Below are 16,533 nucleotides of genomic sequence, written 5' to 3'. Positions count from 1 at the left end.
AGCCGAAGCAAGAATGTATCATTGCGTTCATACATCTCGGCGATGCGCGGAATTCACAATGCCACCTGTCGGTTATATTTTTCTAATGGTTCGATTGGGTCATATAAGTATGATTTCACTAGTTTACGAATTTTCACTTTCAAAAATGGTCCTCGACCAAAAAGCGTTTTTTAGACTAATTTGAGGTCGCTGAAACCAAAAATGAATTTTATTTTATTTTTTTCAAAGACCGGTTTCCCAGATATTCCCAAAAACCCCGTTTTTGTGCAATAGTGCAGTTATTACCTGCAATCTCGAAAACAGTGCGCGCCATTTCTTTGAAGTGCATAAATTTTGAAAGGCACACATATACCCTACATGGCAATATATAATTTGTGTCAATGGAAGTCGTAGTTTTCGCAAAACAGCTGTTGAAAGTTAAAAAAAAGGCATTTTTGACGTTTTTTACTAAATTATCAAAGTTTATCAACTTTTTTCTAGAACAAAAAAAATGTTTATATCGACATGAGATAGGCTTTCTGAAAGACCATTTTGTCACTTACATTTTAAGCCTAAGTTTGTCTGAATTACCGGTTCACTTGATTAGAGGCAATGAAATATTAGTTCATCCGTAACTTCAGTAGGTGTAATACTCTCAGTGATTTATTGATTCATTTGAATAGAGGTACAAGAAATTTAGGAAATATAAGAATTTTTTGACGTGATAACGTCTTACAATTCGATGTAGCCGACTGCGCGCACCAAAAAGTGCGTCGTTATCTTGCTCATGCGCTGGTATTTTGCTCATGCGTCGCTACCTTGCTTGAACTGCAAGCGAGAGCGCGGAACGAATGACAAAGAGGCACAATTGGCCTCGCGTTCGGCAACGTTCGACATCTGGCTCTGTCCTACTTGAGTGAGCATATATATGTATGTATATGCGCATATGTAGGTATATAAATTCACATATTTGTATTTGCATATGCCTTCTTCCTGTGTGCATGGCAATAAACCATTTCTCTGTTCAGAATAGGACGATGATAGGAAAAGTAGGAAATGAAAGGGAGTGTTTCGAGTGTAAAGTGCCTTGAAAAAGTCAAATCGATGATGTTGCCTCTTAGTGTTGTTGACTTATTAACGTCTGATGTACACTCGAAATTGAACATATCTTTCATGAATTTGACAAACTTTTCGTCATTTTTCATTCATATCTATCAAACAAATGAAATTAAAATTTTGTTTTGAAAATTGCAACCATTACATCAGTATTTTCTTATGACGTTGTCACGTTAAACTATCGTCAGTAAACCGACTTTACGGACAACCTCTTTTTTTCTACATTTATTACTTAACCCTTTGCATTCCGTTGTCGCCGTATTTGTGTCATTAAAAAGCTAACAGTAAATAGATGTTCTTTTGGGGAATGGAGATATCTGCAATAAATGCATAGATTTTATATAAGTGTGTAAAGAAAAGCAACAACGAAAAAGCACTGTCCCATTTGAAGTCCATCAAGAGATTAGTCCATCAAATTGTAGGTGAATTCCGCGAATATCGATTAAGACCTTCCACTTCAGCAAATTAAACAAGACTGGACAAAGAACTGTATATTGCGCAAAGGCAAGAAAAGAGATTGTGTTGTTTGTTCTAACCTACAGGAAAAGGGACAAAAACGCGAAACTTCGGAATACTGTGAAACTTGTCCCGATAAACCGAGAATGCATATCAGCAATTGTTTCGAAATATATCACACTTTAAGAAATTTGAAGTCCGAAAATTTATGTTTTTATTTTATAATATAAGTTAGAATATATGTATTTAGTTTGTAAAATAGCTAAGAAATACAAATTTTGCTTTATAGAAACGACTCTATTTTTCTTCTACATCATAGGTATGTAATATACTTGGAACGAATATAGTGCTGGAGTTGCTGATAGCCTCTATGCATTACTAGGCTGAAGTGCAAAGGGTTAAAGCTTCATAGCTTGTGCTGTCACCTTGTTTATAAATTACTTCGTAAATAAGTTGATTAATGAATTTGTACCAACTCTCCAGACAGTCTAATAAAATTTCAGACCAACCGTTTTAATGATTCGAATTAAAGCGTTTTTGTTTTCAAATTGTTGCCCATTCTCATTAACCTTACCCTATAGATTTTCAATAATTTTCAGATCTGGGAAGTACAGGGTTGGCCATATTAAACTGACCCATTGAGTAACCCTATAACTTTTTACTGTAATTTGAAATCTAAGGTTTACGTCAACAAGCCAAAGACACTAGGCGCACTTAAGGCCAATATCCGACTGGAAATAGCCGCCATATCGGCCGAGACGCTGGCCAAAACTATGGAAAACGCCGAAAAACGGGCACATTACGCTATACGAGCTAAGGGCGACCACTTGCGCGATATCATATTCAAAAAGTGATGTAAACGAATCTCCTTGAACTAAATTAAATGTTTTTCACAATGAAACACAAAAAAATGTTTCTTTTTCCATATTTTTTTAATAATCACATGGGTCAGTTTAATATGGTCAACCCTGTACTATGTTCATGCTAAAGTTTGAGCATTTTGGAACGTAATCCAAGTTTCGCCACACTTGAAGCCGATACGGGTCCAAATATTTCACGAATCTCCTCCTTTATTAAGTCACGGAAATAGTAATTGTATCCCTTCGGCCCATCTAGATTGAACTTCTTCTAGTCACTAAATAGCCCTTTCTTTTCATTCACCGTGATTGTTATTTGTAGCAGAACTCCAAGCCATGTGGTCCCTTGCAAAATTGAAAACACCGTTCCTGCTGAAATTTATTCAAAAGTGTTTTTTTCTGTGTGCAATTTTTTATGTTTCAGATGGGGCGCTTTTTTAATAGGCCTTATATCGGTGTATTTGCTGGCGGCAACACTTGCCATTTCTTAAATTCTCTTTCTGTTAGAAGAGCGGAATTTGATGCAATCCTAAGGATTTTGCGGGTCTCTTTCTGTGCCAAAGCCATCGCAGTTCTGCCTTTGTAGTTTTTACCTTAGGAAACAGCTTAGATTACGTAAAAATCCACAACGTTTGAACTTGGACTAATCTTTTTGGCAATTTGGCGATTTGAGAGGCGAGTTTTTCTTTGATATAGGCGAAAATGCTAGCTAGGCCGCTGAAATTGTGAACGGTGCTTGTGGTGCAGGTAATGTAACAGCTAATTACGCGCCTTTTGGTTTCGTCGATGCCGTCCAGGCATTTTTGATGCTAAAGAAAACGTCGATAATGTCAAAAATGTCGATAAAGAAATAGGCCTAAATAAATAGAAATTGACCGGCATGTTAGTAGTCTTAGCATCGGTCAGAAGTTAAAGACCGACCATAAAACAGTTCAAAACCCTTTACGCAAAAATAAGGAATCTCTTTAACCCTCCGATGTTCATATGGGTCTGGCCAGACCCATTCGATCTTTAAATGTATGTAGATCTTTTATTTTTAATATCTGAGGCTTCTTAGTCCATGACTTCCTAAAATGTAGTGTGCTAAACACAATGAAGTAGCAAAATTAAGATTTTTGCTATATTTGTTGTAAAAATAATAACTTTAAACTAATTTCGTTAATTAAGCTCACATGGGTCTGTGCAGACCCATATAAGCTTCTCATGTAAATTGGTTAACCGTTAGGTGTAAACAACTAAACTGTTAGCGGAGGCAGCGACAGAGATAATTTTTTAGTTGACATTTGAAAATTGAAGTGAATACGTGTTTTTTAATTAGTGGGAAGTGTTTTTTTAATAAAATGGAACAAGTAAATATGGATGAAGTTGATGTGATGACGCATTTGCTTCGTAAGCTAAGTGCAGCAAATGTGAGTCCGGAAGAACGTCAGCGACTTTAGGCACAAATTGAAGAAATTATGGGACAGGAGTCCGATCCATTTGAAACAAGTGGCGACGTGGAAGATGATGAATATTTTCCAGATGAAGATGACTTCGGTGAACCATCAGATATAGAACAGGAAATCGAGTTAGAGGCTGTTCTGGATGAAAACCATGATGATATTGAGAATTTGTATAGAGAAGCTATCGCCCTTCAGGCGTCAACCACAATGGAATCATGCAGCACATCTATTACCCAGGGCCTTATATACAGGTCGAAAGATGGTAAGATGTGGAATTCAAATCCTCCACCACCTGGAAGGCCTCGTTGTCACAATGTTACAACTTTTACTCGTAAAGGGCCACTACGAGGAGCGTCACCGCGTCATAAAGCTCTTTTCAAGCTATTGCTGTCTCCTGTGACCTGGATTTGTGACTCTGTTTCAAACTACCCTTTGAAAGGTATAATTTATACCGGAAAACCACCAGGTGGCCAGCGAGAAACGAATCAAGGTGAACGGGTCGTCATGAAATTGATGGAAAATTATATGGAAAGCGGTAGGACTGTTTATGCTGACAATTTTTTTTCAACATACAACTTGGCAGAAATGTTGATGGATCGTAGAGTGGCTTTCGTCGGTACCGTAAGAAAAAATAAGACCTTCATTCCGCATGAATTGCTTAACCCGAAGCGTGATGTTAAAAGCACTTTATTTTGTTATCACAATAATAATATCGCTCTGTGCTCGTATATGGCAAAGCCGAAAAAGCCAGTAATTATGTTATCCACTGCCCATTACCGTCAAAGCACCGATCCATTGAAAGGATTCAAGCCAGATCAAATTTTGGACTACAATAAATTTAAAGCGGGGGTAGATACAATGGATCAAATGTTGACTGGCTATTCATGCAAACGCTCGACAAACCGTTGGCCACTGGCAATGTTTTATAATATGGTTGATATTGCCGGTTTTGCCTCTTTCATCATCTATGACGAGCTGAATCCGGCAAAGCAGAGTGATAAGAGGCGCTCATTTATCATAGAATTGGCACGGCAGCTAGTTATCCCACATATGACGAAACGGGCGACTAACCCATTAGTAGGAGGTTTGCTCATATAAGACAAGCAATGAATCTTTTCAATATCAAGGTGAGTATGAATTATATACACACCTACATATATCTCCGCGTATAAAGATATGTGTATGCATGTATTCATATTTACTAATTTAAAATAAATAATTTCGCTACTTATAGGTACCGGAATCTTGTCCATCGACATCAGATGCAGCACAGCAACAATCATATGCTCAAGTTGCTTCAACAGGGTCATCGTGCTATCATCGTGCTGCTTCTTCTTCGAAAAAGCGACGTAAAACTCGTTATAACTGCAGCAAATGTAATCGTCCCATATGTCTTAATGAACATTCCATGCAACTATATAGTTGTAAACCCAATTGCTCATCGTAATTAATACTAATCCGTTCAAATAAATAAATAAAATTATTTTTAAAACCGTATTTCTTACATTATTTGTATGGGTCTGGCCAGACCCTTATGATGCACTTACCGCATCATAAGGCACCGAACATCGGAGGGTTAAGGGTGGCAGCTCCTACAGACAACGAGTTTTTCAATCATTTTTTGGGAAAAACTTATTAATATTCGAGATATGGTATTAAACAATCAGATTATGTCTTTAAAAAAGATGCGTACTTTATAGTTTTATTTTCAATTTATTTTTTTGTTCATTAGGAACTACGACATTGTGGAAAATTGCTAATAAATGTGAGGGTTTAATTTTTCAGCGAAAAAAAAATGCAAAAATCATTGAAAAATATTTTATTAAGTTCTTATAGAATTTTTGAAAAAATTAGCAGGGTATTCCTGCATTTATCATCATCATCAGTCAGATGACCAGAGGATGGGTTTTGCTCCATTCTTATGTTCGAAGCTTATCCATAATTTGCTACTGATCGCGAGTCTCTCTCCCCAATTGCTTTCAGATTATCTTCCACACAGTCTAGCCATCTTTTACATTAAATTGGATCAAATATTTCTTACCAAGAAAATTTGCTGAAACATTTCTTACTTCAGAAAAAACATTGCTGTGTTTTTGCTAGGAAATTTATATCTAAGTTTTTTGTTTTGCCAATTCTTCCTCACCTGTTTTTTTTTTGTTTTTTGATTGAAAATTTAAGCCTAAAAAAGCCGTATGCCCGCTTCCTTATAATACTTATCCCAAATTGCGCAAGTATCAGCTTCTGGCCACTCTATAAAACTCAATTCATCGCTAATATTAAGACAATAGCGCGCACCTTCCGTTGCTAACGGTTCCCACACTAAAGGCTTAATTTTAACTCCATTTGGATTCGAATTAACAGCAAAACTAGTTATCCAATCCACCATGCACTCGATCATCTGGAATTCCTTTGATTCACGTTTCAATTTGAAAGAATCTGGTATGAAAAATATATATGAGAGTTCATCCACATGCGAAACACCACGAACTTCACGTCCACAATGCCTTATGCGATACAAATTGAAATCAGGCGAATCGTAATCGAAGCGGTAGAAGTAGGTGGGCGCATTTGCTTGCGCGAGACGCGTTTGCAGAAAACGATGTACTGGATGATAGATGAAATCATAAGAGGAAAGCTGCAGCGGCCTTTGTTTTGTTAGTAAATAAAATATTTTCCATAATCTACACTTACACTTACACGCATGACATCGAACACTTGCTCGATATTCAAATCCTTCTCAGCCAAATGCAATCGTATAAGTTTTCTTGCCAACTGTTGTTGCGCTGACAACTCACATTTTGCTCTCACCTCATGTGACACTAAATACTCAGGATGAACTTTTAAGGTCTCATATAGCTTTGGTTGTTTCGTGAAGTATTTGTAGTGCATTAGTGATTCAAATGAGTTACTGCCCAACACCAGGGGTAGACCATTAAACCAAGCCTCTTTATCAACGGCATACATATCAAGTGGATCCTTGGTAATTATAGCATCTGGTGTGTGTTCACTTTCGATTGTAAGCGAAAATACAAAGAAATGTCCTTGTTCCTTTTCCTCTGCCGTCCAGATTTCTAGATCACAAAGTCGTTCTGGTGCGAGTGAATTCAGGTATGCCAGAATTTTGTGATTATCATCTGGTCCGTTATAGCCCAAATGCTTGGCAAAACGATACTCCAGATGGGGAACTTTACGTATATACATTTGTGTGCCCGACATAAGTATGACTTTGTGGAAGAGATTTTCACATTGAGGCAAATGCATGAGCAAATGTGCCGCGGCGCTGCCTGAACTGTGACCAAAAAGAGTTATATTTTTGGGATCACCGTTGAAATTATTGCAGTTCTGCTTGATCCATTGTAGAGCCAAAAATATGTCCTTGAGTCCAGCATTGCCGGGTACTTGGAGTTCTGGTTCGGGGAAGCTCAGAAAGCCTGAAAAAAAAGAGGTTGTCTGTAAAGTCGGTTTACTGACGATAGTTTAACGTGACAACGTTGATGATGTAATGGTTGCAATTTTTTAAAAGAAAATTTTAATCTTATTTGTTTGATAGATATTTTGTATGGATATAGAGAAGGAGGTAAATGGAATCGCAATGGAGTTGATCAAGTTCATGTTCAATTTCGATTGTGCATTAGACGTTAATAAATCAACAACACTAAGAGGCAACATCATCGATTTGCCTTTTTCAAGACACATTATACTCGAAACACCCCCTCTCATTTCCCACTTTTCCTATCACCGAAATTAAGACATCCAAAGCACTCACAGCTTTCTGGCGTGCAAAGGTGTCTTTGGGAAAACGTGGGGTCTTTCTCCTAGCAAGGTCCTATGGATCTACACGGCTATGATAAGACCTATTATCGCCTATGCAACAGTGGTCTGAATGAGTGGACTCTCTCTCTAGTGGGAGTCGAGACTACAACGCACTGTGGCCATCTGTTGCACCGGAGCATTTCCGACTACTTCAGGCATTAGATGCTCTGATTGGTTTACCACCACTGGATGCTTTCATCCAAGGAGAGGCCTTGAAGGCCATCTGCAGACTGAAACACAGTGGGAACTGGTACGGCCCTTGTCCGGCATTGGAACACAGAGAAGGCATGGACATCGATCCAACGATTCTCACCATGCCCCTTGACTCCATGCCATTAAGAGTCGTACTGGAAAAGAGATACAGTGTAGTGCTACCAGAGGCTCAGTTGTGGGAAGACTCAGAAAATGAGCCTGGCAAACACTGTTTTCGCATTTTTACGGATGGTTCCAGGACCGAGCATGGCTCCGGCTCTGGAGTCTACGTGGAATCCAGCGGGACAAAACTGCACTTTGTTCTTGGAATGCATGCATCTGTGTTTTAAGCGGGGGTGTGTGCAGTTCAAGAAGCGATGAACTTTGTTGTGGAGTTGCCTGTCTCCCATCGGACGTGTCCCCAGGTGAGGGATAGGGGAACGCTCAGCAGATATGCAGGGTAGGTGGGAAATAAAATACCACTCGCGGACCAAAACAGGCAACCCAAAAATTCTAGAAGCGTCTGACTCATATTGAGCGGCTCTCTGGTCAGCGTCTGTTCTCCACGTAAGGAGCGGCTGTACTAATCGCTAAACCGAACAACGGCTGGGGCTTTGAATCTCTGTTACCTGAGTATGCGGAGTGAAATCTTGCAAAAATGGCTTTCAGAAGAGCTCATAGCCTCCTCCGCCCCTTTCAAACATGGCAGGTCTCACAAAGCGCTCAAAGCGCGTAGTCTTCAGTGAAAACGTAGGTTGGATTGAGATGGCTCCCCATTAATTCTGGCTTGAAGTCTGGCTCTGAACTCTGGACCCCATAGGGGCCAAAGTCAACCCTCGTATGGCCTTCCTGTTTACATAGATAACTATGGGACTTACGGTAACTACGTACACGCGGGGAGATAGCGATTGTGAGTTGGGGCCCATATAGCATGAACAAATTTATTACAAACAAAAACTCAAAGACCATCAATGATGGGACGCATGTACCTGATGTAAACAGAAATGTTCACTCGCCAACAGGTGAAGCTGCAAACGCATTTAAGAGGAGCTCTGTGATTAGATGGTCTCCTCCACAAGCAACAGCAACTAAAGAAAATACAAAGGATTATGAAACACCCATTCCCACCGGTAGCCAGCGTCGCGGAAACAGAATAGCAGCGCAATCAAGTAGTATCATCGGTGTCTTGGTCGGGACGCCAACATAACATCTCGCCACAACACAACAGAAAGAAAAACAGAAGACGGACAATGAAGTGCAAGGCATTGCCACAGCGCCCAAACCAAATGCATTGTATGAGCTTGTCGAACGCTTAGGCAATAAGATAGATGGCCTCCTATCATACGTGGAGCCACGCAAAAATGTCCATGGTGACATTAGGAGGATGTGCAGCATTATAAAGCGCACCCATACCGACGTCATCACAAAGCTTGAAGCCGAAGGGCGCAAGGCTCTGACAATTTCTGCTCCAGCACAGAAAACAGCAAGCCTAGCCTTAAGTGGTGCGGTTCTGTCAGCAAAAAGGCTGAGAGAAAAGGTTAGCCCGACAAAAAAAAAAAAACTTTGTTGTGGAAAAGCGATGGAGAGGCAGATCTATATGTGTCTGCAGCGGCAGCCAAGCTGCGCTTATGGCCTAAGACAGCCCTCCAACCACATCAGGGGTAGTCAAGTCCTGTAAATCCAGGCTGAGCTATGTCGTTAGACATAATATCCTGATACCTCTGACTCCTTAGCTAGAATGGACTATGAGGCCAACTTCTTTGGCCCAGAGCCCGTTTTGCCACTCCCTTCTGCGGCCATGACAGCCATGGTTAGCAAATGGGTAATTACCACCCACAAGCGAGCTTGGCAGGCTGAGAGATGCTGCAGATGGACTAAACTGATGTTACCTGTCCTGTCCGATCGACTGTCGCAAACCCTCTTGTCATTAAGCAGAGGGGAGTGCAGACGGCTGGTTGGACTGATGACGGGCCACTTTCTGCGAGCGAAGCACATGGAAAGGTTGGGCATCTCAGACAGTGTACTCTGCGCAGCTTGTGAAGAGGAGGATGAGACGGCGGACCACTTCCTGTGTGTCTGCCCCGCCTTCGCTCGAATCAGGTTTGAGGTCTTTGGCACTGATGTGTTAAGAAGTGACCATCTTGGCTTCTTGGCACCACAAGATCTACTCAGATTTCTTCGAAAATCGAGTAGATTTAAAGAAAATTAAAAGAGAATCCAAGTGTAGTACAATGTACTTAATTCATGTCTGAGCGCTGCACTTGCTAGTTGTCCTGACAAAAAAAAAAAGCATGTGTAAACACCTTTAATTTTACTACATCTATTCACATATATGGTATCAGGTAAAAAGTTTCAACACAAGCTATCCATTTATATATGTTTCAACTTTTTTCTATGATTATAAATACTAAAAAAAGGTATTGTCTAAAGTTTGCCTCCGTATTTATATAACGTCGAATAACGTCGAAATTTCGATAAATATAAAATAGTATTTATAAATTGGGGTTAAACATACTCCAGTTAGTCGTTCATGTAAAACAAACAGGTGTCTACCGAAGCTTATATATTAACAAACAAATCAACGCATCCAAGCGAACTCTAGCTATTTACGTCAACGACCAGTTAATGAATATGACATAGCAAACAAACCTTAATTTGAGTTATGATTTTAGTGGATCATTACCTTCATATTTATCTCGAAATATTTTGTCAACTCCCAATTGTTTACTTTATATATATACATTATCCCTCTTACTCACCTAAAGCACCCAAGCGAAATCCCATGGTTATGAGTAGTACGTCTTTCATCATAATATAATCCGGGCCCCAGGCAGCGTGTGAAGCATCACCAGTTGTAAATCGGCCACCAATCAAGTAAACTATGACTGGCAGCGGTCTGTCAGAACGCAGCTGTTTTGTGAAGTGCGATAATAGCTTATTGAACCGTAACTTCACTTTTCTTATTTTTTTTATTATAAAGGGTGGTTAAATTTCAAGGGCCGATGTTGAATGTGAACCACACCTAAACGTCAAGTTCTTTTCTGCATTTCATTTGACATTTTTCAATTCCATACTAACTGAATTTGAAACATGGAAAGATACACAATTCAGCAAGGCGTTAAAGTTGTTCAGGTTTATTATGAAAACGGGCGTTCAAATCAAAATGCACATCGCGCACTTCATCTTCAGTGATGAGGCATATTTTCACCTCAGTGGATTCGTCAATAACTAGAATTGCCGCATTTGGGCACTCCAGGAGTGATTGCCGAAAAACCAATGCACCCACAAAGAGTGACTGTTTGGTGCGTTTTATGGGCCGGCGGCATCATTGGGCCGTATTTTTTCCAAAATGAGGCCGGTCAGGCAGTTACTGAGAATAGTGTTCGCTATCGTGAGATGATAACGCACTTTTTATGGTCCGAATTGGAAGATATGGATGTGGACGATATGTGGTTTCAACAGGACGGTGCCACTTGTTACACAGCTAACAAAACAATGGCTCTTTTGCGCGAAAAATTTGATGGCCGAATAGTATCACGTCGCGGCGATGTCAATTGGCCGCCAAGATCATGTAATTTGACACCGTTGGACTTCTTTCTTTGGGGTTATTTGAAAGAAAAGGTGTACATTGATAAGCCAGCAATAATTCAAGGGCTAAAGGACACATTAACGGCACATTAATGGCATAGAACCTGAATTATGCCTCAGCGTCATCGAAAATTTGGACCATCGGATGGAGGTGTGCCGCCGAGGCCGCGGTGACCATTTGGCAAATATTTTGTTCCGTGCGTAATTGAGTCATACCAGTATTATCATAATAAAGAGAAATGATAACAATTTTCTAAAAAAATTGTATTTTATTCAAAATCATCAGTGACCCTTAAAACTTAACCACCACTTATAAATGTTAGCTACAAAACTTACTCGCTTCACGTAGACATTCAAATACAAGCAATCTTCAGATCCCTCAACTACACCTGTATAACGATTACATTGCATACATTTAGGTGGGCACTTGGTGCAATCGCGTACACCCAGCCAAGGCTCTGCTGGCTGAGGTGATTTGAATCGCAGTTCTCCGAGTGGTGGCCTAGCGTATGGTATGCCATCAAAACTGTAGTAAATATCACCATAGACACCTTGGCGCATTTGACCTCTCACCTTGCCATGTGTGGTCGACACTGTTGGTGGGTTAATACCGTTTGTAATACTAAAGAGGGAGAGAATTGAGAGAAAAATTGAAAATGCACACAAATTACCACCTTATGATTTATGTTGCATAGTAGTGCAATAAAGTTTGTTACTAATTTAAAGCACTCACTTTGAATTCATAATTTTTTTAACTGCTCGTTTCTGACAAAAAATTCATACTGAACCTGCAGCTGTACCTATTTTTTTATTCGTAATGTTGCTTTCCATTTGTATTGCTTATCTTTTTCATGCGCAAATCTGCACACGCACATATTAGGTGTGTATTAGGATGCCCAAAAAAAGTAGGGTTTTTCTTAATGCTGCTCCCTAAAATTTTTTCTATGGCCAAAGAAATTAATCGCCCATTTTTTAATTTTAATATTGACCCGGGCCGCCAGCAAATTGAAAATTACCACTGAATTTGCAAATGTTTACATGTCGATATTATTTAAGCTCCCCTTTTAATTTAAATCCCCGCAAATGTTCAAAAAATGATACGGAAACTAGAAAAAGTAGACTAATATTTTATTTATTTATTTTTATTTATTTTTAAGTGATTTTTAATTTTAATTTAAATTTTTGTTAATTTTTAACAGAGTCACTATACAAAATAATTAAAATTAAAAGCGGATCTTAAATATCATCGACATTTCGTGTAAAATTTATCTGAAATTGTTTTTTTTTTTCCTAAGCAAATCCCATGGTAATTTTCAAATTGCTGGTGGCGTGCGTTAAAGCTGAAGAATAAAAAATATTTCGGTGACTAATTTTTTTTTCCATAGAATAAAAGATTTATTTTTGTGAGCTATCCTAATACGTGTAGATATGTTTCATTTGTTGTGTGCGTTTTTATTATTGTAAAAAAATCTTAAAATTGTTTACGAAATTATTAAAGTATTTGTGATGTTTGGTAGATATAATGAAACTGCAATCTAATTTTTTTACTTCACTAAAGTTTATTGCATCAGATTCAGGTACTGTAAACGGTTGGAAGAAACCCACATACATCTGCGTTCACAATAATAGCAGTGCGACATGTTGCAAAGTTTTGAAAATTTACTTATTTTTTATTAATTTTTTTCTATTTGTATAAAATTATAGTTTATAGTACAATAAAAAACATATACATAGCTTAAAGTTACAATCTTTGTACGAAATTGCAAAAATTTATATAAAAATGTCATCAAAATTTAAAATTTTTCAAACAGAATTTCGAATTTTATTAGTTTAATAGTGCATTTAACTGTAGTAGAAAAAAATGTAGGTTAGGTTAGTCAGGTTGCTTGTTTAACACAAAACACTCGGTCACCCTAAGGCACATAGTGGTACCTGAAATGCAAGCTTGAAATTGTTCACAAATCGCGTTGTTTTTGATATTTTTGTTTTTTTTGTTTTTGCTTGCGGTTTGTACATTTTCTCCATATATAAATGATTTCAAGCATTCGTTGTATGGAAGAAAATGCATAACAGCGTCAAAAAAAAAGTGCGTGTAGTGCAGTGTAGTACACATAACTGAAGTGAAGCTTTCAAGGCAGACAAAGAAAGAAGGAGAGACCCGAGAGAGAGAGAGAGAGAGAGAGAGAGAGAGAGAGAGAGAGAGAGAATGAGAGAGAGAAAGAGAATGAGAGGGAGAGAGAGAATAAGAAAGAATATATATCTCAATAAATACACAAATTTGCAGAGAATACAAATAGACAAAATTTACAAAAAACGGAGAAGGGTCGACTGGTCTAGGTAAACGCCGGACCCAAACCATGGCAACAACACGCACTACTCCGAGCGTTTATCACCCGCACACACGCAGCGATTCCAGGACCGCAGCAACGGCACAAATTACCGCAAGGCAATACCAATAAATCCGACGCTGGAATGGATAGCACTTTATAGTACGCACAAGCACCAGCCAGGAAACCGACATAAGCGCCAAAAGTAGGCTCCAAAAAAAAAAACAACGCCAAAAAAATTGGGACCAAAAAACGCCACAAAAATATATTTCCTATAAGTTTGCACCAACAAACAAGCACCAAAAAGTAGGCAGTGTTATATCTCACTAGAAACTAGCAACCTCAAGGAAAAACTCAGGAAAAATAGCCCAAAGTATATCTAGGATATATGTATATAAGGTAAACCTCTCTCTCTCTCTCCTTTTCCTCTACGTTATATATTTTTGCTCTCTCGCGGAACGATAATGCCCAAAACGTTGCATGGCCTGAAATTTTACTCTCCATTCTCGCTCGTCCATCGACGCCTAAAAAGTTCCACTTCAAAAATAATAATAATAACAGAAATCAATGCATCTTCCGAAGCACTTAAAGTGACACAACCTTCTTCTGCTTTAACCTAACCTTATCCTATTTGGCGTCGGCTCTCCTTGTGTGAAATCTCCAGGTAGCGCGATCCTAAGTCCTCTCTTCGCTGACGTTTCTGCATCGCATCTCGTTTTCAATGGTATTTTCCCAAGGTTTTGTGCCCAATTTTTGCTACCTCCATCTGCAACACTTGTCTTACTGCGTGATTTTCTGAAAAATCTTTAAGTTGCTATCTGAGCAGTATTCACTCTTTTTAGCATTTCAAGGAAGGAAATTTGATGTCAGATATCCATTGCTTACGCAATGGAGAAGTCCAGAATGCATTCAGAAAGGTTTGACGGATATTGTCTTTACCGATGGGTCCAAAAATGAAATAGGGTTTGCAGTCGGATGGTACTTAAATGATAGTAATAAGTATCACTATGCTTTGGGTGAAATGGCACCTGTTTTCCAAATGGAAATTTTTGCCATCCTGAAAGTAGCCGAATGGATAATCGAGGAGAAATGGAGCGGGAAACAGATTGGAGTTTTCAGTGACAGTCAGGCTGCACTGAAGGGTCTTAAAAACGCGAAGCAAACTTCAAAGATTAATCAAGAATGTAAGAAGAAGCTTTATTCTGTCGCAAGACAAAACAGGCTTCTACTTATATGAATTCCAGGACACTCCGATTTTTAAGGAAGCGAAATTGCCGATGATTTGGTCCCCACAAGGACCAGAGCCAATAATCGAAATCAGTTCCGCAAGAATCATGAATTGGATAAGCGATTATGTATGCCATCTACATAAAGAGCGATGGTCCGGTCTAGAATGCTGCAGAACTGCAAAGTGTTTTGTGACAAGTCCGAACAGAAAACTGTCTAACTTTCTATTAAAACTTAGAAAGACGTTCGGTTGATGGTCGGTGTTATTACAGGCTACAACCCGTGGCGCCAGCATATGACCAGCCTTGGAATCATTGAGCACCCGATTTGCCTGTCTTGCTTAGAGGACTGAGCACTTCTTCTGTGAGTGTCCAGTCTTTATTAGAGCAAGGTTACGAGGACTCCGATGTCTTGAGAATGAGAAAAAATTCATTATCTGAAACTGAAGGAAATTTACAGATTTGCCAAAGAATCTGGAAAATTCTAACAGGACTAACAACCTTCGCCTCTGTCTCTATTCTTTCCTATCTCTTTCTCTGATACTCTTCCCCTTTTCTCCTTGACTCTCTACCTTCTTTCCAGAGCCCTAAATACAATGGGCTTTTTGGCCTGAGTGTTTTGGGAGCTACCAAATCTCTTGGTGCTTTGGCTCGACCTATTCAAATTTTATTTCGATCCTCTGGTCTTCTCATTACATGACCGTACCAGCGTACGCGGTTTTACTAGATCAACTTTATTGCGGCAGTGTAACGCTGCTTGCGCACCTCAGCAACCGCATTTCTGCCGCGTGCAGTTTCAGCTCTAGTTTACATGGTACAGCGTCGCACTCGGATGCATATGCCATTGCCGGCCTGATCATTAGGCCGGGTCGATTTGTAGGGAGGCAAAAAAATCGCCCATTGCTCTGTGAAAATCATATTCTAGGGATCAAAATAAGAAACTTTGCCGAAGGAACCATACCTCCAAAACGAATTCTGACCCAATTTGGGTCGAACTTTTTTGGTTCTTTCCTATAACTTACTTAAATTAATTTTTTTATTTACATATGTTCTGACAAAATAAATTTCTTAAGAGAAAAAAGAGATATTATTATAAATAAATAATAAATATTATTATAAATAAATAATAAATATTATTATAAATAAATAATAAATATTATTATAAATAAATAAAAATATTATTATAAATAAATAAAAATAAAGAAAAAAACATAGCCATTTAGCTGATTTTTTCATGTAAAGGCCAAAAATGGTGATATTTTTAAATTGCGGGACATCAGAATTCGTTTTAGAGTTATGGTTCCTTCGGCAAAGTTTCTTATTTTGATCCCTAGAATACGATTTTCACAGAGCAATGAGCGATTTTTAAATCGACCCGCCCTACTGATCATGCTTTTGCAGATTTTTCTTATACATTTTTGTGGAATTTTCTTGTCGCACAGTATACGGCAGGCTCTCCAGCTTTGCCATACTCATTGAATTCAGCGAGCAATTTCTCGTTCGAAGCTGCCATCTTTGCTGACATGCGAGCCCAGGT

At 38.8% G+C, this 16,533-nt stretch overlaps 1 protein-coding gene across 1 annotated transcript; it reads right to left on the bottom strand.

Moving 5' to 3' along the window:
- Positions 1-6,029: 6,029 nt before the first annotated feature.
- LOC129252873 (esterase B1-like) lies at positions 6,030-12,187 on the bottom strand. The gene is made up of 5 exons (XM_054891016.1): positions 12,177-12,187; positions 11,780-12,065; positions 10,615-10,765; positions 6,548-7,281; positions 6,030-6,485 (listed from the first exon to the last, which is right to left on the bottom strand). The coding sequence occupies exons 1-5, from the start codon at positions 12,185-12,187 to the stop codon at positions 6,030-6,032; spliced, it is 1,638 nt and encodes a 545-aa protein (XP_054746991.1).
- Between the last annotated feature and the right edge of the window lie 4,346 nt (positions 12,188-16,533).

This window comes from Anastrepha obliqua, chromosome 1 (genome assembly GCF_027943255.1).
Source record: "Anastrepha obliqua isolate idAnaObli1 chromosome 1, idAnaObli1_1.0, whole genome shotgun sequence".
Lineage (NCBI taxonomy): Eukaryota > Metazoa > Arthropoda > Insecta > Diptera > Tephritidae > Anastrepha > Anastrepha obliqua.
This window is presented reverse-complemented; position numbering and strand designations above follow the sequence as displayed.

What these genes read in the sequence shown, in the direction of transcription:
- LOC129252873 (XM_054891016.1), bottom strand. An exon ending in ATTTCGCTTGGGTGCTTTAG is followed by an intron (nt 7,282 to 10,614) that starts GTGAGTAAGAGG and finishes CTTTTTTTTCAG; the next exon opens with GCTTTCTGAGCTTCCCCGAA. An exon ending in AAGTGTTCGATGTCATGCGT is followed by an intron (nt 6,486 to 6,547) that starts GTAAGTGTAAGT and finishes AGGCCGCTGCAG; the next exon opens with CTTTCCTCTTATGATTTCAT.